The sequence below is a fragment of the Achroia grisella genome, unplaced genomic scaffold (assembly GCF_030625045.1).
Source record: "Achroia grisella isolate CSIRO2021 unplaced genomic scaffold, CSIRO_AGI_Agris_v1 utg524, whole genome shotgun sequence".
Taxonomy (NCBI): Eukaryota; Metazoa; Arthropoda; class Insecta; order Lepidoptera; family Pyralidae; genus Achroia; species Achroia grisella.
This window is the reverse complement of record NW_026712915.1, coordinates 129,486-156,631: the sequence shown is the minus strand read 5'-3', so window position 1 is coordinate 156,631 and position 27,146 is coordinate 129,486. Positions and strand designations below refer to the sequence as shown.

Sequence of the window (27,146 nt, the reverse complement as noted above, 5' to 3'; positions counted from 1 at the left end):
CTATCTACGGGCGCATTGGCTGTACAGTTTAGAAACTTTTGCCCATTTGTATGACAAATAGAATATATAACAACATGCGTGTATGTCACTTGCTTTTTTTTTTCGGTTCGGTTTTTCCTTTCATAGGGAAATGCAAAAGGACCAGAAGAGAAAGCCCATACAGCCATATGTCACTTGCTGTTCTAAATTAAGAAATGTCAACGTCACTGTCAAATCAATTTGTCATGTTACCTACTTCGAACAGGTACACGAAAACCAAATAATAATTTACAGTTTTCTAATTTCTATACTTATTTGATAAATTCTTTAATGAATCATGGCTTATTTAACCCAGTCCGACTATGTGAAATATATTTGTTCTTGCGGGCAACTGAAACCCATTACAAGTCTATATTTTTGTCGTCATTGCTTGAAAATTCGATGTGGATTCTGCATTTGTCATGAGGTAAACCGATTTTTACATTGTATTTTATTTTTAATATATTATATAGAATAAAAATAAATTACTGCATGTACTAAAATGAATAAACGTAAAATTATTTACTTTGTTTATAACATTTAATTTAAGGCTGTATAAATGTGTACCTTGACACACCTTAACCATTATATGTATTGTTATTCTCCGAATAGCACTGAACTGAATACAAAAGATTTTTGCGCCGTATTTTAAAGGTATTTCTATGTTTTTGATAACGAATAACGTAATATAGTTGTTTTAAAATAATAATAATAATATTATTACTCAATTTAAGGCTAATTCTTAAAATGTTTTCTATATTTTGTCATTTAGTGTATGTTTATACTTATTAATTTATTGTATGTACACTACAATATTACTAACAATTGAATTTTATATATATAATAAGAACTTGCCATACAAAGTTAAAATAATATTCTTACATTTACCTATTGGTAACAATTTTATTGTAATTTCCACCATAGAATAACTATGTATACATTACTGTTAGTTTTTAATTCATATATTTAAATCTTAATTATGTGTACGTGAAATTAGAATGTAATCTGAATTTGATGGTAGAAATAAAAAAGTTTTTATAAATTATTAATACATAGTTAAATGAGTTTTAATACTGACAATTTTATGGTAAATAACCTAAAACAGTTTTAAATATACTAATAATGTGTATCAAAGACGAAACTAATAGCATGTATTGTAAATTATTAAGTAAATTTCTGTAAGCTTATTAAAAAAATATTTCTTTCATTATCATCAGGTGGATTCCCATTACTGTGCAAACTGTCTGGAGAACATGCCGTCTTCTGAAGCCAGGTTGAAGAAGAACCGCTGCAGCAGCTGTTTTGACTGCCCCAGTTGTTTTCACACCCTGTCCACTCGTGCCACATTGGCACAGCCCCGACAAACTGTACAGGATCCCGCAGCGAGCGGAGATGCTAAAGTGGAGAACAAACAGCCCAAAAAGATGTATTACTTATCATGTTTTAACTGTAGATGGACATCTAGAGATGTTGGGATTCCAGATCAGCCTGTTGGTAAGTAAACATTATTAGTTTCTAGCTACCCATCATGTATTATACACATAAACCTTCCTCTTAAATCACTCTATCTATTTAAAATAACCGCTTCAAAACCCATTGCGTAGTTTTAAAGATTGAAGCATACATAGGGGCGGATGGATAGTGACAGCAACTTTGTTTTGTACTATGTAGTGATAGAGAAATGACATAGACACAAAGTTTAAATGTTTATATCTAATATATAAAATTCTCATGTCAAGACATAAGATTATAGCCGGAAGGGCTGATCGCAGATAGAGAAAAAAAAAAAAATGTCAAGACATCAGTGGAAGAGAATAACATACTGCGCCAACCCCAAATAATGAGTTAAAGGCAAGATGATGATGATAATGATATAAAATTCTCATGTCACTAGTTTCGTGTTTATACTTCTCCAAAACTTGACTGATCTTGATGAAATTTTCTATGTATATTTAGTAGGTCTGAGAATAGTTTTAGAACCAATTCATGTACCACTGAATTTGGTATTATTATAAAAAATGAATTTTATTTTTTCGACAAATTTTAAAAATTTTTGTTTTTATTATGTAGCATTAAAAAATGCATACAATCTTAAATTCACCCTTCTATCACCAACTCCTATTTTTTAGAGCATTATTAATTTATATGGCAAAACAACATTTGCCGGGACAATTCACACAGTGCCATCTAGACCCAAGTTAAGCTAGCTAAAGCTTGTATTATAAGTACTAGATAACTGACACATATACATAGATATTATTATTTCGTAAATACATACATATTATACATAGAAAGTATGATTGTTAGTACCAGTCTGGGTAAGACTGGTACTAACAATCATACTCATGAATATTTGAAATTGAAACATTTTTACTGTGCAAGGAATCAAACCCATGATTGTTGAAAGTAAAGTGGTGTGCTAAACCCCTAGATCCACCGAGGTGGTCGATAATATGTCCATTATTTATTATATCTGTTTAAATATTATTTATTTTATGATTATAGCATCTGGTGGGTGGCCTGAACGAGCCAATCCATTTGCAACTCGCATGAATCAGCTCCTTGACTACTACAAAGCTATAGCACAGCAGGAGAAACAGGAGAAACTGGAGAGAGAGAGGAAGAAGTTTGCCATCAGAGGGAAATATATTACACTTACTGTAAGTATATCTTCAGAATCATAATTTTCAATTGATTAGCAAATTTTTTTTATAATTAGGATGATATCTATGCAATACAAACGTGGTTGCATATCATGTACATACATAAAAACACCCAGGCCAATACATAGAATCATACTTGTGAATACGAATGTTTGTACCGTACCAGGGATCGAACCCGCGACCATCGGAAGTAAAGTGGTGTGCTAACCACAACCACTAGATCACCGAGGCCTTCACCCATATATTATTATTATCAAATACAAATGATCATAGGATCATACATACAATACAAATGTTTGTACCATGTCAGGAATCGAACCTGTGGTTATCGGAAGTAAAGCGGTGTGCTATTTACGCTAGTCCACTGAGGCTGTACGAGCTAGCATCGTATTATTTAATACTAACATTTTATTTCATTTTACAATTCATATGTCATCAAAAGTTTCTATAATTGTCATTTATCAGTTTTACCAGAACAGAATCTTTATAATTTCAACAACCCGAATAGAGGCTATCTCCCATATACCACATTATCAGTAACTGTCACTTTTAGGATAAAACCGGCTTAACTGGCGCCATGGCTCGTAACATAGCTGGACTTCCATCAAGTGATGGTGGCTCATCCTCAGCCATCGCTAACTTCGTCGCCAGCCAGGCCAGCGAAGATATTGACGAATTACCTGAAGACATCTACACTAAAGAAGTTAATTTAAACCAAAGTCAGTATATAATACACTAGCTGTGCCTGCGACTTCGTTCGCGTGGTTATCAAAATCATCATTGCGATTATCTTTTGATTTTCCCCGTTTTTGCAACACTTTTCACTGATGCTTCGCTTCTATTGGTCGTAGCGTAATGTTATATAGTTTAAAGCCTTCCTTGACAAATGGACTATCCAACACAAAAAGAATTTTTCAATTCAAACCAGTAGTTCTTGAGATTGATACGATCAAACAAACAAACAAACTCTTCAGCTTTATAATATTAGTACAGATTGTACAATAATGTACGTAATTTTTTAAGGTTTTATTCTTTTTATTGTTGTAATTTTTTTTACATTATCAATATATTATATTTTTATTTTCCTATATGCTCAATGTTGGGGAACTGTAAAGCTCCGTTAATTTTGATATTAACAAATAAATATTTTCCCACAGTAACAAGCATGCCACAGCGGCTAGCATCTCCCGAATGGCAACCCGTATCAGTATCCCGACTACACCCGCTGGCAAAGTTGCTCAGCGTGAAGCGCAGCCAGCGCTGCAGGGTGTGCGACCACAACCTCACCAAGCCAGAGTACAACCCTGGCTCTATCAAGTTTAAAATTGAGCTACTAGCTTAGTGAGTATCTTTTATTATTCTATATCTTTATTTTGCCCCTGAACAATACACATCTGGTGGGGGGAAGGGGATTGTTAGTAATGTGGACTGATGACCCATTGCTAACAATGCATCATGTCAGGCTGGCTTCCAGCAAGCCATCATGATAAATACCTGGCGAATTTGTCACGATGGGCTAACTGACCTGACCTCATGTTCATCTTATCATCCTCCACTGGTGCCCCGCCAGCGTAAACCGTTAGCGCAGGCAGGTGCACCATTCCATTATCATCCATAAAAAAAATACACATCTGGTCCCACGGTAATCAGACCTTGTATTATAGGTACTAGATACTTATAGAAATACTTAGATATATATTTGTTGTAAATACATATATAATGTACATAGAAAACAACCAGACTGATACCAACAATTATACTCATGATTACAAATGTTTGTACCGTGCGAGGACCGTGTTTGTGACGTCCGTATAAACGTGACCATGGGAAGTTAAGATCTGTGGCAAACCGCTAAACCACAGAGACCGTCAAGTAGCAGATCAGTATAGGAGCAGGTCTCGGTGTCGAAAGTTTGTTATAAGTGAGTGTTTTGTAAGCTTATATGTAACCTCCAATAACTAGGGGCCTTGAAGGAGACCTATGTCACGTCATAACAAACTGTTGACATTCAGATGGAAAAAAAGAAACAATAAATTAATAAATATAAACTAACAGGAACACAGTTACTGCAAAACATATGAGATTTTTTTTATGGATGATGCACATGCCTGCGCTAATGGTTTACAATGGCGTGGCACCAGTGGAGGACGCTAATTTGAGCATGTTATGGTGAGGTCAGTTTGGCCATCGTGGCAAATTTACTAGGAATTTATCATGATGGTTTCCAGGGGGAACCACGTGAAGATAAACCAGAAATGGTTCGTATATTGTGGACAATCGAAAGTAATAATTGGTATATGAGAACTGGCCAAGTCAGACCTTACAGACCGTCTACAGTATATTATCCTAAGTTATAAGAAGAAATTATCCTTACTAATATTATAAATGCGAAAGTAACTCTGTCTGTCTGTCTGTCTCGCTTTCACGCCAAAACTACTGAACCGATTTAAATGAAATTTAGTACGCAGATAGTCTAGACGCAGAGGAAGGACATAGGCTACTTTTTAATGCGTAAAAAGGGTTGTAAGGGGTTCAAAATTGAAATACAAGGTTATCTTTATGCGGTTGAATCCTTATTCGTCATCTTTTCATTTCACTAGCTAACAACCAATCAACACATCGCTTGCGTTTGCGCCATTCGCCATCTTTTCATTTCACTAGCTAACAACCAATCAACACATCGCGTGCGTTTGCGCCAATAAGGTATCCATCACAGAGAACAAAACCACAGATAACATAATGTAAAACGAAAGATCTTGCCGGAAACATGACGTTGACGTTTAGTGAAAATATTGTTTTTGACACTTTTTTATGATAAAATCGTATATCGTGTGTATGTGTTTTTTCTTTAAACCTGAAATTGGCCGATTGCGAGACAAATTTGGCGATTTTTTTTATTAATTTGTTTTACGGCACTGGATACAAGTCCTGTTTAGCCCAACTTAAAGTTTTACAATATAAATTACAAAAATTAAAGTCAATGTCCAATGTTAAATAATAATAAATGTCAAATGTTGTTTCCCAGTTCTGACAAACTTAAAAAAAAAACTTAATAACAATCACAATTTTTTCACATTTTATTATTTACATTTTTTAAAGAATGTTGTGGTGTGGCTTTATCCGAAATTAAATTATTTACCCATTTTTGTAGGTTATACAGAAATAATGTGTGGGTGTTTATTTAAAAAGCATTAACACAAAATTAATAAAGTATAGGTATTAATAAATATATGGTTGTTGTATCAAAATAGAATTTTCTTATTTTTCACTAAAATAAAAACTAACTGTCTTTTTTATAAAATAAATGACCTGTTCATTGTGCCATATATTATGGAACTATTTAAATTATTTAGTTGATTGTAAGAAACAAAATGTTGGTTTGTAGATTAAATAATAGTAGATTAATACTGTAAAATTATTATTTGTACGGAAACGATAAAAATATATTTTTGTGCTGCGACAAAAACTAATATTATAAATGTGAAAGTAACTCTGTCTGTCTGTCTCGCTTTCACGCCAAAACTACTGAACCGATTTGAATGAAATTTGGTATACAGATAGTCTAGACCCTGAGAACGGACATAGGCTACTTTTTAATGCGAAAAAAGGGTTGTAAGGGGTTAAAAGGGGGGATGAAAGATTGTATGGAAGAATCGTCATTTTTGAAGCTAGAAGCTTGAAACTTATTTTTGAGGCTGTTTATTAAATATAAATAAAAATGACATTCAATGTTTGTAAAAAATTACCCTTAAGGGGGTAAAATAAAATAGGGGATGCAAGTTTTTATGTAAATTCGTCATTTTTGAAGCTAGAAGCTTAAACTTATTGTTGAGCCTATTGATTAAATATAAATACATATGACATTCATTGTTTGTAAAAAAAATACCCTTAAGGGGGTAAAATAAAATAGGGGATGCAAGTTTTTATGTAAACACGTCATTTTTGAAGCTAGAAGCTTGAATCTTATTGTTGAGACTGTTGATTAAATATAAATACATATGACATTCATTGTTTGTAAAAAAAATACCCTTAAGGGGGTAAAATAAAATAGGGGATGCAAGTTTTTATGTAAAATCGTCATTTTTGAAGCTAGAAGCTAGAAACTTATTTTTGCGGCTCTTGATTAAATATAAATACATATGACAATCATTGTTTGTAAAAAAATTACCCTTAAGGGGGTAAAATAAAATAGGGGATGCAAGTTTTTATGTAAACAGGTCATTTTTGAAGCTAGAAACTTGAATCTTATTGTTGAGACTGTTGATTAAATATAAATACATATGACATTCATTGTTTGTAAAAAAATTACCCTTAAGGGGGTAAAATAAAATAGGGGATGCAAGTTTTTATGTAAAATCGTCATTTTTGAAGCTAGAAGCTAGAAACTTATTTTTGCGGCTGTTGATTAAATATAAATACATATGACAATCATTGTTTGTAAAAAAATTACCCTTAAGGGGGTAAAATAAAATAGAGGATGCAAGTTTTTATGTAAAATCGTCATTTTTGGAGCTAGAAACTTATTTTTGAGGCTGTTGATTAAATATAAAGACATATGACATTCATTGTTTGTAAAAAAATTACCCTTAAGGGGGTAAAATAAAATAGGGGATGATAGTTATTATGTAAATTCGTAATTTTTGAAACTAGAACGATGAAACTATTTTCATTGGTTCTTTTGGGGTAGATTTTTAAATACCCCACTAATGTTATAACTGTGAAAGTAACTCTGTTTGTCTTTCTGTCAGTCTTACGCTCCAAAACAAAATAAAAATTTAAATGAAATTTGGTACACAGTTAGTTTACACCCGGACAAAGAATATAGGGTACTTTTGAATGTGAAAAAAGGATTGTAAGGGGGTTGCAATGGTACGCGGTATGGAAGAATCGTCATTTTTTAAAACTAGAAGTTTGAGACTAATTTTTAGGCTGTTGTTTAAATATCAATAAATATGACATTCAATGTTTGTAAAATTTTTACTCTTAGGGGAAGGGGGGGTAGTAAAATAAAATAGAGAATGAAAGTTATTGTGGAAATTTGCTGTTTGTGTGGTTGTGGAAGCTAGAACGGTTAAACTTTTTTCTTTGTCTTTTTAGGGTTAGTTTATTAAATACCTTACTGATATTATAAATGTGAAAGTAACTTTGTCTGTTTGTCTCGCTTACACGCCAAAAATACTGAACCGATTTAAATTGAAATTTGAAACAGACATAGATAGATTAGATCCTGAGAAAGGACATAGGTTACTTTTTAAAGTGAAAAAGGGTTGCAAGAGGATTGAAAGGGTAAATCCAAGGTTATATAGATGTATCGTCATGTTTAAAGCTAGAAGCTTGAAATTTCTTTTTTAGCCAATTGATTAAATATTTATTTTTTATTTTATCATTTTTAAGCTAAAATGATGAAACTTATTTATTTGACTTATATTGTGTTAATTGAGTTAAATATTTTTTCATTATTTACGCGGACGAAGTCGCGGGTACAGCTAGTATTGTTATAAATACATTTCAGGACAGACCATTGAACTTGGCACCCATTTAGGTCTCACCTCTTTTGTCGTAGAAGTCAACAATCAAGGCATATATCATAATATTAAACTCGGCTATCATTTCACATTTATGTTTTTGATGGGATATAAACTAACAGGAACACAGTTACTGCAAAACATATGTATACATTTGTAAAGTTAACAGTAATAAAGGCTTTTGGCTTTAGGGGGAAGGGGAGTTTAAGTAACGTGGACTAGCAATATACGAACCATTTCTGGTTTATCTTCACGTGTTCCCCCTGGAAACCATCATGATAAATTCCTAAAATTTGCCACGATGTCCAAACTGACCTCACCATAACATGCTCAAATTAGCGTCCTCCACTGGTACCACGCCATTGTAAACCATTAGCGCAGGCATGTGCATCATCCATAAAAAAAATCTCATCTACCACTAACAACACCTATCACACAAAAATCAACCACTTGAAATTGACAAATCCTTACAATTTTAATTTGAATAATATTACATGATTTAAATTATTAACCGGGTCTTAACACGAATAATTTTATGGCAAATACCTTTATTTGCCATAAAATTAAGAAGTGAATAATGTATAATAAACACGAAAGTTTAAAATTAACTAAAATTACATGGTTATTAAATTAATTTATTTTTACAGCTATCACGTCCCCGAAGTGAAGATCATATCGTTTGAACCCGTCAAACCTGGTGAGAAGTCGGCATTAATAATAAAGCTAACAAACCCAACCGGTCACGAGATGCAAGTGAGACTGTTACAGCCCGAGGACCTGCCAGAAGTGGAAGAACCAGAGGAGCCTAAGAGTATAGAGAAGTCGCTTGAAAAGTCACTCAATTTAGAAAAGGTTGGTTGGGTATTTTTTTTAAGATGAAATGGCAAGAAAGGGAGTAAATAACAACATGATTGCGAACAGGGATGAATGGAAGAGAAAAACATATTACGCCGACTACATATAAATGGGATAAGGAAAAAGCAGGTGATGATGGTTAGGTGTTTTTTATGTAAGGAAGCACTTATGGAGCGGCTGAAGGCCATCTCCCGCCTGACGGATACGACTTTAGTCTGAGGGCACCGCTAGGGGTTCGAACTTCGGCTCAGGCTGTCGTATTTTTCGATCCCCGTTTGAATTGTACGGGGGATCAACCGGAGGGGCATCTCCGTTAAGTTTTTTTTTTTGGCTATCTTTCTTTAAGTTAGGCCAAAGTATATTATTCATCAGATGGTAAGAAGCCAACGCAACTCATGAACTCTTACTTTTCCATGACAATCCAAACAGCGCCATCCAGTCTCACGCTAGACTATTTTAGTTATTTTCATAGTTTACTCTCTTATGGAATATTATTATGGGGAAAAGCGGCAGATATTAAAAATATATGTATATTACAAAAACGTGCCATTCGAACGATCTACTGTATGAAGAGAGAAATTCAAAGAAGTCGAGCTTGTGTTATGCATTCTGTGTGGTACTATGATATGTTCACTGGGATAGTCGTTAATCATAAATACGCTCCTTAATTTTTTTTAAATTAAACAAGGGCGTAATATAGCCGAGTGTGTTGTATACGCATGTATATCGCATGACGTTTTTCAACACACTTTATTTTAAACAAACTCAACCATAAAACTGTGATGCACAATTTTTCTTTCCCGTTGTTTTGATTATTTAAATCGGCGCATTGCCTACTGGCTGGCGCAGTGCGGCGGTCAGTTTGTAATTTGATAAAAAAAATAGTGCAATTATGGAATATAACTGCACTATTTGCGTTTAAAACGCACGCGTGTTTCATGTTCTGCTTTATATATCGAAACCCGGTGAAATTAGATCCACTTTACGCGCAAGAGTGTTAAAAATAATCTGTTTCAGGAGGCGTCGACGGAGATCTGTGCGAGCGCCCAGCAGCTGGCGGCGGCGTGCGCGCGCGCAGCATCCAGCCGCGTCCGGTCGCAGCGCGTCACGCTCGCACTGCCGCAGCGGGACGACGCCGCCGAGTATGACGACGACGCGCACCACCACACAGACCAGTCAATACTTTATATTACATGCATAAACCAAATATATCCTTTGGAAAGTACTCACTCTATATTGGGGGACGAATAAATACTATATTCAGTCGTAAGAGAGTTATGAACAGATAGACAGATACGGTTTCGCATTCATAATATTAATAAGTACGGTTAATAAACTGCTGATTAAATGATTTATTTGACAAAAATGTCATAACATATGCTGGTAATCACTGTATTCGCTAAATAAATAATGAAAGTACTTGAAATTGAAATTATAGATTGTAGTACCAAAATTTAATAAATACCGAAATATATAAATAGTATATAATGTAAGTGATTTAAGGAAAAGGACAGGTGGTGTTGTTCCAACAATTAATTGCCTGGTAACAAAAACAGCCAGAAAAGTCACAATTTTGTGAAGTTGAAGTGACAAAGGAGCAATGGACCACTTATGAAATGTTGAAAATTTCTACTTCCGGTAGAGATATGCTGGTGTTTTAAAATTTATCAAACAAAATAACAAACTTGAAAGATGAAAATTTCATAGTTAAAAAAATATTGAGTTTGTATACTGATCTCTCATTTTTCTTATTATTAACCTAACCTCCATTATTAACTTAACAGAAAAAATATTCAAATATCTTATAAAACACTTTTTATTGTAAAAAAGCTTATTCTAAAATTGAAAAGTTTGTAAATGACAATAATATTTTTGTAGAGAAATTCTAACTTAAAATTCATATTGCTGACAATATTATTTGATTGCACAAAGATTTGTGCAATCATGTGTTTCTATGTTGTTGATGTTTGTATTATTATGTAGGTACTTATTTACTGAAAGGAGCAAAACGCAAGTTTCTTGTTCGTTCTTCTTGTGATGAGTCTTCATTCCGTTCATTAGTGATAGAATAGCAAAATGTGACTATTCAAAAGTGCTTATATTAAGTTTATTTGAATAAAGTTTACTTCTATTTCCTTTGTTGTCTAACAGCTGGGCAAATGTCTCTTCTCCTTAGAAGTAATTTTAAGGAAAAATATATTTACATCACATTGTAACACCAATTTTAATTCCTCAGCATCATCCTGTGGCGGAAATCGAACAAGGTAGCCCTCAGGCTGGAAGTGGAGACAGAGTCGAGTGTGCCGGGTGGGGCGCCCGCCAGCGTGGCGCTCCCGCTCGAGTACTCGTACCGCAATACTGTGCCGCCCACAGCCGCGCCACCACCACGAGACCACACGCTGCACGCTGCCGTACTGCTGCACCTGGGCGTCGTCAGCGGCTAGCACTCACCACCACACTGTGTCGCTGCCGCTGCTCCTGGAAGTCGTCAGCAACTAGCACTCACGACCACACTGTGCCGCCCGCATGTCATCTAGTACAGTTTATTTGTGGTTAGTAACCACTTATAAACGGCACTTGTAACAGTGATTTAACACATAAGCACACAGTTTTATTCTATGGTCGCATGTTCGATTCCCGCATAAACAAAATATATATATACATAATAGTATCTTTGTATTGGGTTGTGTATTGTTGCACCTGGGGGTTAGTGGTTAGCACTTGACAATATCCTCAATTACTAATGAACTATATTTAACGACCTCAGTAATTTAACATGTATGCGCTCTTTTATATTCTGTGGTCACATGTCTTTGTATTGGGCTGGGTGTTTTTCTATGTATATTAGTTTGTATTTAAGTGTGATTATAAGTTGTCTAATACGATAGTACGAGCTCTACTTAGATTGTCCATAAATAATTAACAATTTTTTTGTCTACATAGAGAACTATGGCAGAGTTGCAAATTGTAATTTGTTCATAAATTGAACTGAAATTTTACTAATGGTATATGAAATAAGACCAATATTATTTAATTTTCGAATATATATAAATATAACTAAATATATACGCCACTTAGCCCCTAAGTTTACGTGAATCACTTCAGTCAGTTATCAGTATTTTCGCTCATATAATTAAAGCCTAATATATAATAAGATATTGTAATTTAACATTTTATATTTATTACTATAAGAAAACTGGCTAACATAAAACATGTATAAATAACTCTATATCGAATATTATATGTCTCGGCGCCGGAAATAGAATGTCTGATACAAGTATATTATAATAATATATTCACTATTAATCAATGCATAGTATATAATTAATAATAATTTGTAAATCTTGAATGTGTGGAATACGAAATAAAAATTTCAAAGACAACACGCAATGTCACGATTGCGCGCGCTGGCGCTCCCGCACTAAAATACGCGTGCTCCTGATCGCGCGTGAAATTACGTGTCTTGTAAAGGCAGTTATTGTAATTGCAAAACATTTGCATTCACGTGTATGATTGTTTGTATCGGTCTGGGTGTGTATATATATATTATGTTTTTCCAAAAAAAAGCGAAGTATTTATGTTTGTTGTCTACCCATAATACAAGCTCTGCTTACCGTAGGACTAGACGGCGCTGTGTTAATTGTCCAGGGTTATTTATTTATTTATTACTAGCTGTTCCCGCGTGGAATTTAACTTTATTTTTCTAAAATAAAAGTAGCCTAAGTTACTCCTTATTACATCAGCTACCTGCCAAAAAAAGTCCCGTCAAGATCGGTCCAGCCATTTCAGAGATTAGCCGGAACAAACAAACCAACAGTCAGACAAAAATTATCAAAAATGTTATTTTGGTATATGTACCGTATATATATTCATATGCATGTAGGAAAAATCGGTTATTTCAATATTACAAACAGACACTTCAATTTTATTTATATGTATACATAACGCCACACTAGTGACTCGGTCTTACAAATAGGACAGTGATGCTAACTGTAGCGGTGATAAGGACGGGGCTAGTCTGCCTCTTCCTTATCCCATTTATTTGGGGTCGTTGTAATATGTTTTCCTCTTCCATTCATCCCTGTTCGCAGTCATCTCGTTATTTACTCCCTTACTTACCAGTCTAGTCTCAGTAATCTTATAACTTATATAGTCACTGTTTTAAATTTCACGCGGTCAATATTTATATGTATAATTAGTAAAAAACACGGGATTTTTACCACGTTTTAATTTTATTGAATTTACAGAATTTAACATCAGTTTACCCGTGATCATGGCGGTTGAAACACCGAAATATCGGGAACTCAATAAAAATAAAACGTGGTGAGATATCGTGATTTTTACTAATTATACGTTATATAGTCACATTGTTCTGTATGTTAAGGTAAAATGTACTATAAAAGTGTGCCTAACTGACACTGTTGACTGACACGTTGTGAAATTACGTATGAAATGATAAGTAAGATATGAGTATCCTAACGCAGGTTCTAAACAACTCAATAATTTAAATTTATATTTATTTAAGATATACTGTCTGTGCGCGAGGTTTCAACCACGTTAAATTTCTATATATAAATTTCAATAAAAAATATAGCCTATATGTTATTCTAATGCCTAAGCTATATTACTGGAAAGTTTCATTAAAATCCGTTTAGTAGTTTTTGTATAAATATTCATACTTACAAACTGTCGCGTTTGTAATATTATTAAGATATACAAGTAATAAAGTACTCTATGATCAACCTATTAGGTATGTTTTAGAATTATTATATATAGCACCATTGAATGAGGATATAAGGATGAAATTAGGTTACATTCAAAGCGACTGTGACAATGACTTCAACTTCTAATTTCTTTTCCACTGGTGCATTGCACTTCCTTCTAAATGGAGCAAGGAGGGATCTGTTACTGACGGCCACATATATAGCTATTTTTATAGCCCAGTTACCATGCAGGCCCAGCTCTGGAAATCAAGTTCGTTTCTAATGAATTTGCTATAATAGGCTAACTGGCTTTATGTTCGTCCTACACTGGTGCCCAGCAAATATTTACCGTTAGTGCAGGCAGAAGCAACCTTTATATGTAGAATAATCTATAAAAAAAATTGAAATGTTTAATGGCTAGATGCCTATTGCAGTGACTTGGAACTTGTGTCAGTATACAGAGGTTTCATTTTCCTTTAACTCGCTTCTATTTATTTTTATAGCTTTTATTTAGATGTAAGAAAAATAAGTAGGATAGTTATATGAACTTCTCAACGTAAGTGTCAATGGACTTTGTATTTTTTGTACTATACGCCAAATGGCATTATAAGATGTTATTTTTTTTATAGAATAAAGTATAAATATATATTTCTTAAATGGCAACACAACAGACATTATACAATATACTGCTATAACTATCTATCGTTAATCAGTAATTTTATTGCCATAAAACATAGTTAAAACTGGCTTAAGTCTGCTTTTTAATTATAATATTTTATTAGGTAATAACAAAACTATAAATAAGTTTAATATATTATAAGTACATATTAAATAAAATTGTATAGAAATATTTAAATATCAGTTGTCTAGTACCCATAATACAAGATCTGCTTAGCTTGGCACTAGATAGCGCTGTGGGAATTGCCCGAAATATTTGGCAACTAAATTATTATTAATCTTGCAGTGCTTGTTCTTCTTAAAGAACTATTATGTTTATTGCCTAACATCGTAAGTGTGTTATGTACTTAATATATAATAATTAATAATAAATTAATAATTGAACTAAGCAACAATAGTTCAAGAGACACTGTTGTAAATAGTAACAGAATGATATTACAACAAGATACTACACAAAACAGTTTATCAGTTTTGAAAGTATAGATATATATATTTTAGAGAAAAACATATATATTGTATATAAAATTATAAGCTGTTTTATATAAAAATATGCTTACAATATATAAACGCTACACAAATATTATATAACTTGCACATTTTTTAAATAGCTAACAGCGTTAATGATATCGCAAAGCATTAAATAAATTTATTTAAAAGCTTACCATCGTTTTGATTATACATTCAACCCAAACTTATTAGCTCCATCAATTGCGATCACTATACACACAAAATAGAAACGAACTTCTTAGCATTCCATGGAATTATCGTGCACGAGTTTCCAGGATTTGAGACTTGGAAGTAGGTTTAAAAGGCCCCTTGCCGACATATGACAACACTCACCTTCATCGCTGGTGTTTCTTTCCCTGGTCAGCCAAATTTAGTAGAAGCTAGTGCAACTTTAGATACACACTAATATAGAACTTATTGCAATTCCTGACAGACTAAGATCTTTTAGAAGAAATATAATTGTTTTATATTCATTAATAAAAATTATAAATATATAATAAAACAGCTATCATCTTCACCATGCTATAATGTATGGAATATTATTGAATAGCTTTACCAAACTGAACAATTTTATCTTTTTTTTATATAATATACTAAGTATATGACTCAATCAATTCTATTCTATTACCAATAATACCCACACCTCTCTCCCGTTTAAAAGTTACGACAGCGTTTACCAGTTCGCCGGTTAAATATATTCAAATATCTTAGATACCAAACAGTTAATTCTATACTCCTAAAATACTTACAAATATTCTGAAAGTACAGTATATAATAAAAATATTTTATAAACAAAAGTAATAAATATTTATTATTATCAATTATTAAATTACTCAATTCTTTGTGGCATAAGTGCATGTTAAATAGATTTAATCAAATATAACATTTAAAACAAATAACCATTGTTCTAACTTGACAATATCACATTTTAATATTTTAAATTTACTATGATTTTAAAGCTATTTTAATTGGGAAATTTTCTTTGAAACATTTCTGATCACATTTGTTATGTGCAGTCTTCTTCAACTTGTTTTTTTGCAGAGTATATAACATCATTGATACCAACACCATCATAACTGCTACCAACTAAAGAAATTGGCAAGTTATTATCATGTATATACTGCCTAATCTTGCCAACTCTCTCGTAATGCCCTATCACATATTGGGGAATGCATTTTTCCAAAATATTAACATTATATACAGACGGTTTCTCTTTTATATTCAGAATTTTGTTAATTTCTTGTACGGCTACATCCAAGAGTTTTTTTTCTGTGACATTGTCACCAAATTTCTCTTTGAACCACCTCCCTCCTAGCATGACAGTCAACACTGTACCATTCTGATGTGGGGTACAGCAAGAGTCAAAGACCACACCTAATATTGGTGAATTTTCTATAGGTGGCACTAGAAACCCAAATGCAGGTGCTACAAGTTCTTTGTCAGTAGCGAAATATAGATTAACTATACCAACAGTTACAAATGGGATATCATTTAGGTATTGCGATAACTCTGGATGCTGTTTCTGAACAAGCTTGGCAAGGGAATAGGCAGGTATAGATGAGTAAACATGATTTACCTTCAATTTCTCACCGTTACTGTTCTTTAACAAAACAGTGCTGGAATCCATAAACTCTAGGTCTTCAATTCGTGTATTCAAGTTCACATCAACCTCACTCTGTTTGAGGAATTCACAGAGGGTCACCGGGAATGTCTCGAGGCCTCCTTTTATAGTATAGACATTCCATTTCTCCTCCTGCGCCTTTTTTGCCAAATTACTTAATTCTAACTCTTCACCAGATTTCGATTTAAATATTGACTTCATCATTCCCTTGACAACTCCACCATGGTTCTGCTCCCACTCAAACAAGGTTTTCATGAGGAATTTTACTGATATTTCTTTAGCATCACCAGCACAGATGCCACATATCATCGGTGAGATCGCATAGTCGGCTATTTCCTTACCGAATCTCCTTTCCACGAAATTGTATATGGAGTCGTCCTGTAATTGTTTATATGGTTGTGTTATATCATTGAATAGAGCATATATTAGTGGTTTTGAAAACGGCAAATTCTTTTGGAAGACTCCCTTCAAACTCGAAGGTAAGGTATGTAAATGTTGATTCACATAAATCATCCGATTTTTAGCGGCCGGGTGGTCTGCGCTGACAGGAGATAGGTGCTCACTGAGACCTAAATCTTCCATCATATTTAATGTATTCAAACCGGTAATACCTTTAGGTCTTATAGTACGTGGTCCTTGTTCGAATATATAGTCTTTCGTTTTAATAGACTTGATCCAACCACCACAATAGTTTGTTGCTTCTAGTAAGAACAGTCGCAGGTTATTGTTGTTGCTAACATTGTTTTTTAATAAATAATATGCAGTGGACAATCCACCTAGACCCCCTCCTAGAATAGCTGCCATTATTAATTAATAATTGTTTTATTATCAATCTAATATCCATAAAAACATTTAAATAAATAATGGTGTTAATATTTTTCCCACTTTTCTATTGCAATAGGAAATGACAACAGTTCAAAATAGTTCAAATGTCAAAATGACAATTTGTTTTTGTGCCGATGACAGAAAACTTAAATAAAAGGCAAAGAGCAAACGTTAATAATGCCATATACTTTCAATAAGTTCAAAAGAAGCAAATACCATAATAATTGTTTTATAATTTTGAATAGGTCATTTCAACAGATCAGAACCTCTATTATAAAACTTAAGGTTACTCCGACCTTCGGTGTAGACAGAAAAATCACTTGCTCACATTCTGCAATACTGCGTAGGTAGATATATGAAAATATTAGGTATAGTTATTCTTCGTAATGATAATAATAAATTTATTGTAATTATAATCGTCCTGTGGATTATTAAAAAACTGGATTACTAATAAACCTGCCCTGTTAGAATAAAATTAAACTGTTCCTATAGCAAATAGAATTGTAAATAAAAATTATCATTATCTAAAAAATATTTTAGTAAAATATTCCGTAATAACAAAAAATGACTTATATCTATAAAATTCTCTTGTCACAATATCAGTTAACATACTCCTCCGAAACAGTTTAACCGATTTTTATAAAAATTATTATGCATATCCAATAGGTCTGATACTGATTGATAGATGATCTGCTATCTATTTTTCATACCGCTAAGTGATAAGGGTTGTCCACCCCTAACATTTTTTTTGGGACAATTTATATTTTATTTTTGTATGTTGTGCCATTAAAAATATATAAAAAATTAGGGTTGTACCCTAAATTTTACCCTTTTAACACCAACCTCTATTTCTTAATAGGGATTTTAATTTATAAGGCAAAACAACTTTTGCGGGGTCAGCTAATATATATATAAAATTATATACGAATAAAACAAGATAATAATAATAATGTCTCAGGACAATTGACACAGCGCCATCTAGTTCCAAGCTAAGCAGAGCTTGTGTTATGGGTACTAGACAACTGATATAAATACATGTATATATATATTATACATAGAAAACACCCAGACCGATACAAACAATCATACTCATGAATACAAATGTTTATACCGTGCGAGGAATCGAACCCACGACCATCGGATAGTAAAGCGGTGTGCTAAACCACTAGACCACCGAGGCTGTCAAAATATAAAAGATAATCGTAATTTTGCACAATAAAGATTGCAAGCGAAGACAGCCAATAAATAATGGTCGCTAACTCACCACTCGCGGAGCGTCGAGCCGTAAATGCGGGACCCAGTTGCGTTGTCGCCTGCTGATAATGAATTTCAATTTCATACCTATTGCACATTTCATCGCCATTTACTCACATCCTATTTAGGAGTTGAAGGACTCCAATCCTTAGGAACATTCCTAGAGTGGGTACATTTATATAGTTTACAGACAAAATTAAAATTTACTCGTTAATTCAGTCTAGCGGCTCGTAACTATATTATTATAACCTTTAACTTATAAAATGATATACCTATTTAGTTGTCACTTTTTTAACACTTGTTTAATCAAAAACACATTTTTTATAGTATACTAAATGTATAACTTTATATATTATAACTTTGTTTTTATAAAATAAATGATTTTTTAAATAAAAGTAGCCTAAGTTACTCCTTATTACATCAAGTACCTGCCAATAAAAGTCCCGTCAAAATCGGTCTAGTCATTTCAGAGATTAGCCGGAATAAACAGACAGACAGACAGACAAAAATTGTAAAAAATGTTATTTTGGTATAGATACCGTATTTATAATAATATGCAAGTAGTAAAAAACGGTTATTTCAATATTACAAACAGACACTACAATTTTATTTACATATATGTAATAATCATGGTCATTGAGCAAAAATCTTACACATGGCCTCTCAGTAGATAATCAGAATAAAATGGGGGATTCCATTTTATTCTGTCAGATAATCTACTGATCGAATTGAATCTACTTTCGCTGTCTGTTTGCTTCCGTTACTGTCTGGTCTTTAAAACTACGCAATGGAATTTAATGCAGTTTTTACCAATAGATAGTGATTCAAGAGGAAGGTTTATATTTGCACTAGCTGAACCGGCAAACGTTTTTTGCAAAATTTTTAGCAACATTTAGAAAAATAGATGTTGGCCGATTCTCAGACCTACTCAATACGCTCATAAAATTTCATGAGAATCGGTCAAGCCGTTTCGGAGGAGTATGGGAAGGAAAACTGTAACACGAGAATTTTATATATAAGACTATATGTAAAACCGCGCGAAGCCGGGGCGGGCCGTTAGTTTATAGTCAATCAAGGAAGAACATTTGTGTTAGAAAGTTTTAGATAAAATAATCAGAGATAGGTTTGTCAATAAATTTCATTCTTTCTTTTTTTTTTAATGTTACCATGCTTATAATTCCCTGCGTATATTTGAATCCAACGTAAAAGAGGAAGTCTACAGCCATCTCTCAGATTAGTTTTAATTTGTTATCGATGTTTCCTTCACAGGCGAACATACAGAACAGTCCGAAATATAAAAAAAAAACAAAGTTTTCTTGTGTTTCCAGATTTGAACTCACAACCTTTTGCGTTTAAGACGGGATAGTACATCACTAAGCTCTTAAATAGAATAGAATAGAAAATCATTTATTCAAATAAATTTAATTTAACCACTTTTGAATAGTCAAAATTTTTTTTAAATCTACCGCTTATTCGGAAAACTATCTCATCACAAGAACAATAAGCAAGAAACTGGTGTGTTGCTCTTTTAAACGATCCTTGTAAGTTCTCATTTTACAAGTCGAAACGTGTGAATACAAACTACCAACCAGCACTAATTTATTTAGGCTCAAATATAAAAACACAATAAGATTAAATCAGTCGGAGTGATAAGAGCAGACCAGTCCCTACAAGCGGTACTCGTTCACGAGTATGAGGGATGAGTCAGCCATCACTGCGCTCGACCATATTTTAGGGAGCCCAATGACCTAGTACCTAGGTTGCGTACCTAAAATATAGGTACATCTACTAACTTTGCCTGCATTTTCACCCGCGTTAAATTTCAATAAAAACTATAGCCTATGTTACTGTTGCATAAACTATATTACTGTAAAGTTTCATCAAAATCCGTTCTGTAGTTTTTGCGTGAAAGAGTAACAAACATCCATACTCACAAACTTTCGCGTTTATAATATTAATAAGAATAAGAATTAAGATGTATGTATTCAAGAAACTAGTGGCTATACATTTATAGCCACTAGTTTCTTATTATAAATCAAATCAGGTATAGTTGGGCATTTTTTAACTCTATATCCAGTAGTAAATAGATTACAGGGAGTATATAAACCCCAACAAATACAACACCCTTTTCAATCGGTCTGCGGATTGCGCACTGCATCTTAACCACATAATGAACCAGTCGAAGCAGAAAACGTGCGAAAAAAAGCTGAAAATCGCCGAACAGAGAGTCATAAAAATTATCAATAAAATTGAATCGTTAAAACTAAATAGCTCATACATTTCCCAATTAGACTTTCATGGAAAAGTAAGTGGGTATAAATTTAAAATTGGGGAAACCAAGTGCCATATTGTGTTTTCCGTTGCAGTTGTGATAATTTCATTATTAATAGCGAGGTGGTTGTATGGAGAGATTACGACAAAGGTAAGTTTTCATGTAACATGTACATAACATATACCTCAATAATTAGCTTTTCATGGAAAAGTAAATAGGTACAAATTTAAAATTGGGGAAACCAAGTGCCATATTGTGTTTTCCGTTGCAGTTGTGATAATTTCATTATTAATAGCGAGGTGGTTGTATGGAGAGATTACGACAAAGGTAAGTTTTCATGTAACACGTGCATAACATATACCTCAATCAGTTTTGTAAATTAGTGGAGTGGAAAATAAGCTGACGAGGTACCTACCTGATAGAAAATGACAAATGTATATCTTTACATAGTATAAAATCAAGTCGCTTCCGCCATCTGTCTCTTAGATCTTTTAAATTGAACGGATTTTAACGCAGTTTAAAGCAATAGAGTGATTTCATACGAATGTTTACGTATATAATACATGTACACCCGTGCGAAGCCGAGGCGGGTAGGCAGTAGGTATATGGTATTAAGTATATTTTTTTATAGATGATAATGGAATGGTACACCAGCCTGCGCTAACGGTTTGCGTTTACGGGGCACCAGTGGAGGACGATAAGATGAGCATGAAGTCGTACCAAATTCACCAGGAGATAAGTTCCTGGTGAATTTGCTACAACCATGTTATAATTTTCCATTGATACCCCGAAAGCGTAAACCGTTAGCGTAGGCACCATTCCATTATCGTGCACAAAAAGATGTAGTTTTTCTTCATGTACCTAATCCTTGTTGTAGGCACATATAAAGAAACTATGATATCTTTCAGAGTCCACTCTTGTCAAATTTTTATATAACCATCTTTTTATTTTACAGTGTTACAAGTGCAATATACTTTATATTTATAATTACTGATTATACTATAGAGTTGCCTACTGGAGCTACCTTACAACTCCAAATCACTGTTCCGGCCACCGGAAGACTGTTCTATGTGCATTGGTGTGGACCACGTGGTGCGTGTTTCAAACATCACCGCGCAAGAATTCGAGGAGTTGTACGCGTATGGAGCCACGCCCGTTATTGTCACAGATGCTACAGGAAACTGGAAGGCTATTGAAGTAATTTCTAGAATATTTTTAATTATATTTACATAGATAAATTCATTATTCATCAATTACAAACACATAGTAGACATGCTTATAGTAAAAAATATACAAATAAAAGCAATGGAAGTGACTTTAATGACAATAATCTCAGTACAATTCACATACCGCCATCTAGACCCAAGTAAAGCTAGCTAAAGCTTGTTTTATAGGTACTAGATAACTGATACAAATACATAGATAGTTTTTTTCGTAAACACATACATATTATACACAAAAAATACCCAGACCGATACAAACAATCACACTCATGAATACAAATGTTTGTCTCCTGCCTGACGGATACGACTTTAGGCTGACTACGAACGAGTCGAACACCACTAGGGGTTCGAACCTCGGCTCAGACCGTCGTAATATAGATCCCAGTTTGAATTGGACGGGGGATCGATCGGAGGGGTGATAAATCTGCTGATATTTTGTTGGCTCCTATACATATATGTATTAAACATAAATATATATATATATATATTAAATATAAGAATATAACCCATAAATATGTATTAAAAACACAATAGATCGTGGCATAAAGGAGGGGGGGGGGCTGCTCTATGCCACGATCTATTATGTACTATGATCAAATAACCTTACCAACACTCTCAAAATGTTTTTTTTAAATAGATACAGTTCCATCCGCGATGTATCATGTGCTATCATCAGATTTACCAATTTTTTTAGGATTTCACATTCCAATTCTTCGCGAATTTCTACCGGGTGGGCAAAATGGGCAAGCAAATAAACGACTGCTTCTATTTCGCCTACAAATCTGGACTAAATTCCTTGCAAGACGTGTTCGACATGGAAGAGAGTAGAGCGAACCTGTCTGGAGACCCGTGGTATGTTGGCTGGAGCACGTGTTACGATGAGGAGACCAGACAACTGAGGACCTTCTACAATCGACCATATTTCCTTCCAACGACAGCAGAGAGCGATATGGTCGACTGGGTGTTCATGGGCGGACCGGGGCAAGGCGCTCATATGCATGTAAGCATATTTTTGTACCAATATATTTATTGTAGATATATAATAATAATAATAATAATCTTTATTTGTCTCAATGTCTCATTATATGTATTTCATAGAATGCACTATTTAATCCGACTCGTTAGGACCAAAATGTTTTCTGGAGGAATATTGCAGTGGTTGATTTGTTTTAAATTGAAATAAAAAGAATATTTAGTATATATTGTACACATATTTTTTTAATGACGCCTCGGGATGTTGAAGAAGGAGTTCAAAATTGTATATAAAAATAACATCGATGTCTGACGATCTAAATATTAAATTTTAAAATTTTATTTTTAAATAAAGTAATTGGCTATTTGGGATCGCAAACAATTTTTAACCAACTTCGTCTGCATCACACCTATTTGATATTTATCATATTTCGTTCAATTTACATTATATCTTTTTAAATTATAGTCTATGTGATTCTGATGTATAAGCTATATTACTGGAAACTTTTATCAAAATCAGTTTTTCGTGAAAGAATAACAAACATCCATCCATATACAACATTATGTAATATTATAAAGATAAAAGGTTTTTTCATATCACAAGTTTTTCTCCTGTGTAGTGATTCTCCACACTGAGCTATGTACCAATTTTGTATTGCTGTAGCACACACGCAATGGGAGCTGGTTTACCGCCCGAATTGTCTCTACCATTGCAAATGGATTTATAATTAACCGTGGCGTATATGTGTGAGAGATAAGATACAAATATATATAACATTGAAGATCTATCTATCTAAACTTTTGCGTTTATGTAATATTATAAAGATATACGGTTTTCTCATATCACAAGTTCTTTGTAAAAATGTGTAGGTGGACTCCGCTTGTACACGTGTGGGCATGTGGCAGTTCCGTTTTCTTATACTAATTAAATCTATATTTTATAAGACCAATCTTTGATTCATTTAATGTTAGACATAGACGCCTATATAAAAATACATTGTAAATAAAATGGCCTATAAAAAAAAGGTAATTCATTTGAGTTTCTTGCCAGTTCTTCTCAATTGGATCTATATACCGAACTGGACGGTAGGGCAAAAATAAAATTATAATGTAAAAATTTGACGTTCATAAGCGGCTAAAATGTCCTACATGAATAAATAATGATTTTTGAATTTTGAATTTTGAGATATTTTTCTCTGCTACAAAAGTTATTAAATAATGTAATGACAGTGTATATGATGTCAAATATGTGAAAAATTAAATATCTAAATATCAGCCCCGAAGGATTGGTAATTGCTGAGAAAAACTAAGATTTCTAACGTCAATATTTGCGATGATTCATCTTAAATTTCAATTTGTGTACCTACTGTACATAATTATTCGCCGGTCATTCGCTGGTCCCTCGAAGAGATACTGCATAGTTATAGGATATATCGGACTTAGTTCATTTGACATAGCCTCAGTTAGAAATAAAAAAAATGCTGGTCCCTATATGAGAAATAAGATTTTTCAACGCGCTCTTCAACGTGTTAAAATAGTTTTTATTAATGGATGATTATGGTATGGTACACCCGCTAACGGTTTACGCTGGCCAGGCACCAGTGGAGGATGATATGAAAATAAGGTCAGCTCAGTTAGCACATGGTGACAAATTCACTAGTAATTTATCACGATGGTTTCCAGGGGGAACCTCGTGGAGGTCAACCTGACTTAGTACATTGCTAGCGATGGAGTAATTAAAGTTCAGATTACCAGCAATTAAAACAATTTCTTAGCCCTGGACAATTCACACAGGTTTGTCAAGGCTCAGGCAGCTTATGTTAGGGACACTAGATAACTCATAGAAACACATAAAAAAATTGTACACATATGCATAATATATCTACAAAATACTCATACCAATACAAACAATCCTATTCATGAATACAAATATTTTAATTGTGAAAGGAATCGAACCCGCAACCGCCTTAAGGTGGTGTACTAAACCGCTAGACCACGGATGCTGTCAAAGCGTATTAGTTAGTTATTCGGGGGGGATTGTTAGTAATGAGGATTAACCCCTTTGTTAGAAATGTAGTATGTCTACATTGACATGTTTTCACATGTTTCAAACATGTGAATTTATTATGTATGTGTATGTATTCATTGCTAGCAATGGAGTTAATAGACCACTTTACTTACAATCCCCTGGGCCCGTGAAGCCAGTATCATTCAGTTTGCAGTAGAGGACCCGGTTGCAGATTCACTGCTAGCAATGGGGTTTGTGTGGGACTGTGTATAGGGCGCTGGGGTCGGTGCAGCCAACGATGGTGGTAATTAAAGATGCAATATGTAAAAGGATAGTATATTATAAAAATATATGTCGTAACAAACTATATGAAAGCGAGAGCAATACAAGGAATAGTAAAAAGGAATGAATAACAAAACCATAGCAACCGATATAAAATATAAATATTTAAAAATAAGGAACAGTCGTACCAGCCAGCGGCCCGAGTGTAAGGAGTCCTGTACAGGGTTAATATTACATATTATCTGTGACTGTTGACATAGATAATGTTATATAATCACAGATAATATTACGTAGCATTATGTTGTTTGCAGTGGTGGTCGACACGAACAGGTGGTACCATAAGACCAACGTGTTACCTGGCGACATCAGCATCACCATCGGAGCAGAGTACGACTGAACTGCAGCCTCCGAAGCCTTGAACACCATGCAATTGCACCAATGCAATTTATTCGTCATCGTACCTTATTTTAGTATTTTTAACGCCCATTATTCAACTATTATTATAAGATAGTTCCAGTATATCCTTTGCTTTGTAAAATTTTATACACATTTCCATAAGACTTTCTAAACGATGCTTAGGAACAGCCAGTTTGTGTTTAAATCTAGTATTAATTTTAGGAATATAACTGTTTTATTTTTAATAAAGATTCTTGCGTACTTAAAGAATATTTGCATATATTGACAAGAAACGGTGAGAATATTTGCCTCTTTGAATTTCTCTCTTAATGAGTCACTACTCATTATACATTGCTAAAATGGTACGTTTTTCTAATATGAATTTATTTTAATATCGGCTTCTGTTCCCCATAATATTTCATAAGACAATAGACTACGAAAATAACTAAAATAGACTAATCTAACAGTAACAGTAACAATATAATGAAACCTTATGCACGGCATACGCTGCTGAACACAGTTTTGCTGCAAGCCTCTGAATTTGTGATTTCAAGAAAAACAGTAGATTCTATAAATCGCGAGATTCGTTGTTTAATTTTACGTTGGAAATAACACATTTTGTTTTCTTTGCGTTTAAACATAAGGTTGTTAGTCGTAAACCAGTGCAATAGACGCCGCTAAGCCCCACTTACATAGTCATAATTATTAGTAATTCTATCAACCTTAAAAATCAATGAGTATCATCTGTCTTAGTGTAAACGTTGAATAAAATAAAACAAAGGTATGCTACGAGAACAATATTTATTTGTTACCACTAAACACCGAGTAACACTACGACACGCATGCAGAACAAGACGCTCCGAATAAATACGCTATAGGACAAATATTGGAATGACCATGTTCATCCTTCGATTAGTAAAAGAGAGCCTCTGGTATTGAATTTTAAATTATTTAAGTACACTTCGAAGTCGGGTAACAATATTAATAAAAGTATTCGTTCCACATATTTTATTACTTAGAAAACAAATATTAATTTCAGACAAATTTTCCTTCAACACAAATAATATATAACACAATCAAATTCATCTATAGACAATATGATTAATTTAAAACTTATTACAATACATCTGGATTGTCTATAGTACTTGCTAAGAATTAACGATCGAAATAAATCGAAATTAACAATTTAGCGATTATACATGCTATTTGACGCTATCGATTGCTAACCGTTCAACTCGGTATGTAATTTCAACTGTCAAATAGTTTATATATAATTGCAAAAATGTCAGTGTTTGTTTCGATTGAAAATTGTCAGAAATTACTTTACATAAACCAGTAGTTCAA

At 33.5% G+C, this 27,146-nt stretch overlaps 3 protein-coding genes across 3 annotated transcripts; 2 read left to right on the top strand and 1 right to left on the bottom strand.

Moving 5' to 3' along the window:
* Nucleotides 1–236: 236 nt before the first annotated feature.
* On the top strand, nt 237–11,752 carry LOC131847368 (dynactin subunit 4). The gene is made up of 8 exons (XM_059196933.1): nt 237–445; nt 1,236–1,512; nt 2,524–2,678; nt 3,235–3,400; nt 3,839–4,022; nt 8,854–9,058; nt 10,079–10,236; nt 11,298–11,752. The coding sequence occupies exons 1-8, from the start codon at nt 317–319 to the stop codon at nt 11,503–11,505; spliced, it is 1,482 nt and encodes a 493-aa protein (XP_059052916.1). The 5' UTR covers nt 237–316; the 3' UTR covers nt 11,506–11,752.
* A 3,785-nt stretch (nt 11,753–15,537) lies between these two features.
* Nucleotides 15,538–17,486, bottom strand: LOC131847362 (protoporphyrinogen oxidase). The gene has a single exon (XM_059196926.1). It carries the CDS (start codon nt 17,372–17,374, stop codon nt 15,956–15,958), a length of 1,419 nt encoding a protein of 472 aa, XP_059052909.1. The 5' UTR covers nt 17,375–17,486; the 3' UTR covers nt 15,538–15,955.
* A 3,321-nt stretch (nt 17,487–20,807) lies between these two features.
* On the top strand, nt 20,808–26,052 carry LOC131847381 (uncharacterized). The gene is made up of 4 exons (XM_059196945.1): nt 20,808–21,071; nt 21,927–22,118; nt 22,839–23,144; nt 25,687–26,052. The coding sequence occupies exons 1-4, from the start codon at nt 20,820–20,822 to the stop codon at nt 25,801–25,803; spliced, it is 867 nt and encodes a 288-aa protein (XP_059052928.1). The 5' UTR covers nt 20,808–20,819; the 3' UTR covers nt 25,804–26,052.
* The last annotated feature ends 1,094 nt before the right edge of the window (nt 26,053–27,146 follow it).

Bases quoted from the DNA above. Each gene is read 5' to 3' on its own strand.
- LOC131847368 (XM_059196933.1), top strand. From the start codon at position 317: ATGGCTTATTTAACCCAGTCCGACTATGTGAAATATATTTGTTCTTGC. The intron at 2,679-3,234 runs GTAAGTATATCT...TGTCACTTTTAG, and splicing joins GGAAATATATTACACTTACT to GATAAAACCGGCTTAACTGG. The intron at 9,059-10,078 runs GTTGGTTGGGTA...AATCTGTTTCAG, and splicing joins AGTCACTCAATTTAGAAAAG to GAGGCGTCGACGGAGATCTG.
- LOC131847362 (XM_059196926.1), bottom strand. From the start codon at position 17,374: ATGGCAGCTATTCTAGGAGGGGGTCTAGGTGGATTGTCCACTGCATAT.
- LOC131847381 (XM_059196945.1), top strand. From the start codon at position 20,820: ATGAACCAGTCGAAGCAGAAAACGTGCGAAAAAAAGCTGAAAATCGCC. The intron at 22,119-22,838 runs GTAATTTCTAGA...CAATTTTTTTAG, and splicing joins GAAACTGGAAGGCTATTGAA to GATTTCACATTCCAATTCTT. The intron at 23,145-25,686 runs GTAAGCATATTT...ATATAATCACAG, and splicing joins GGCAAGGCGCTCATATGCAT to ATAATATTACGTAGCATTAT.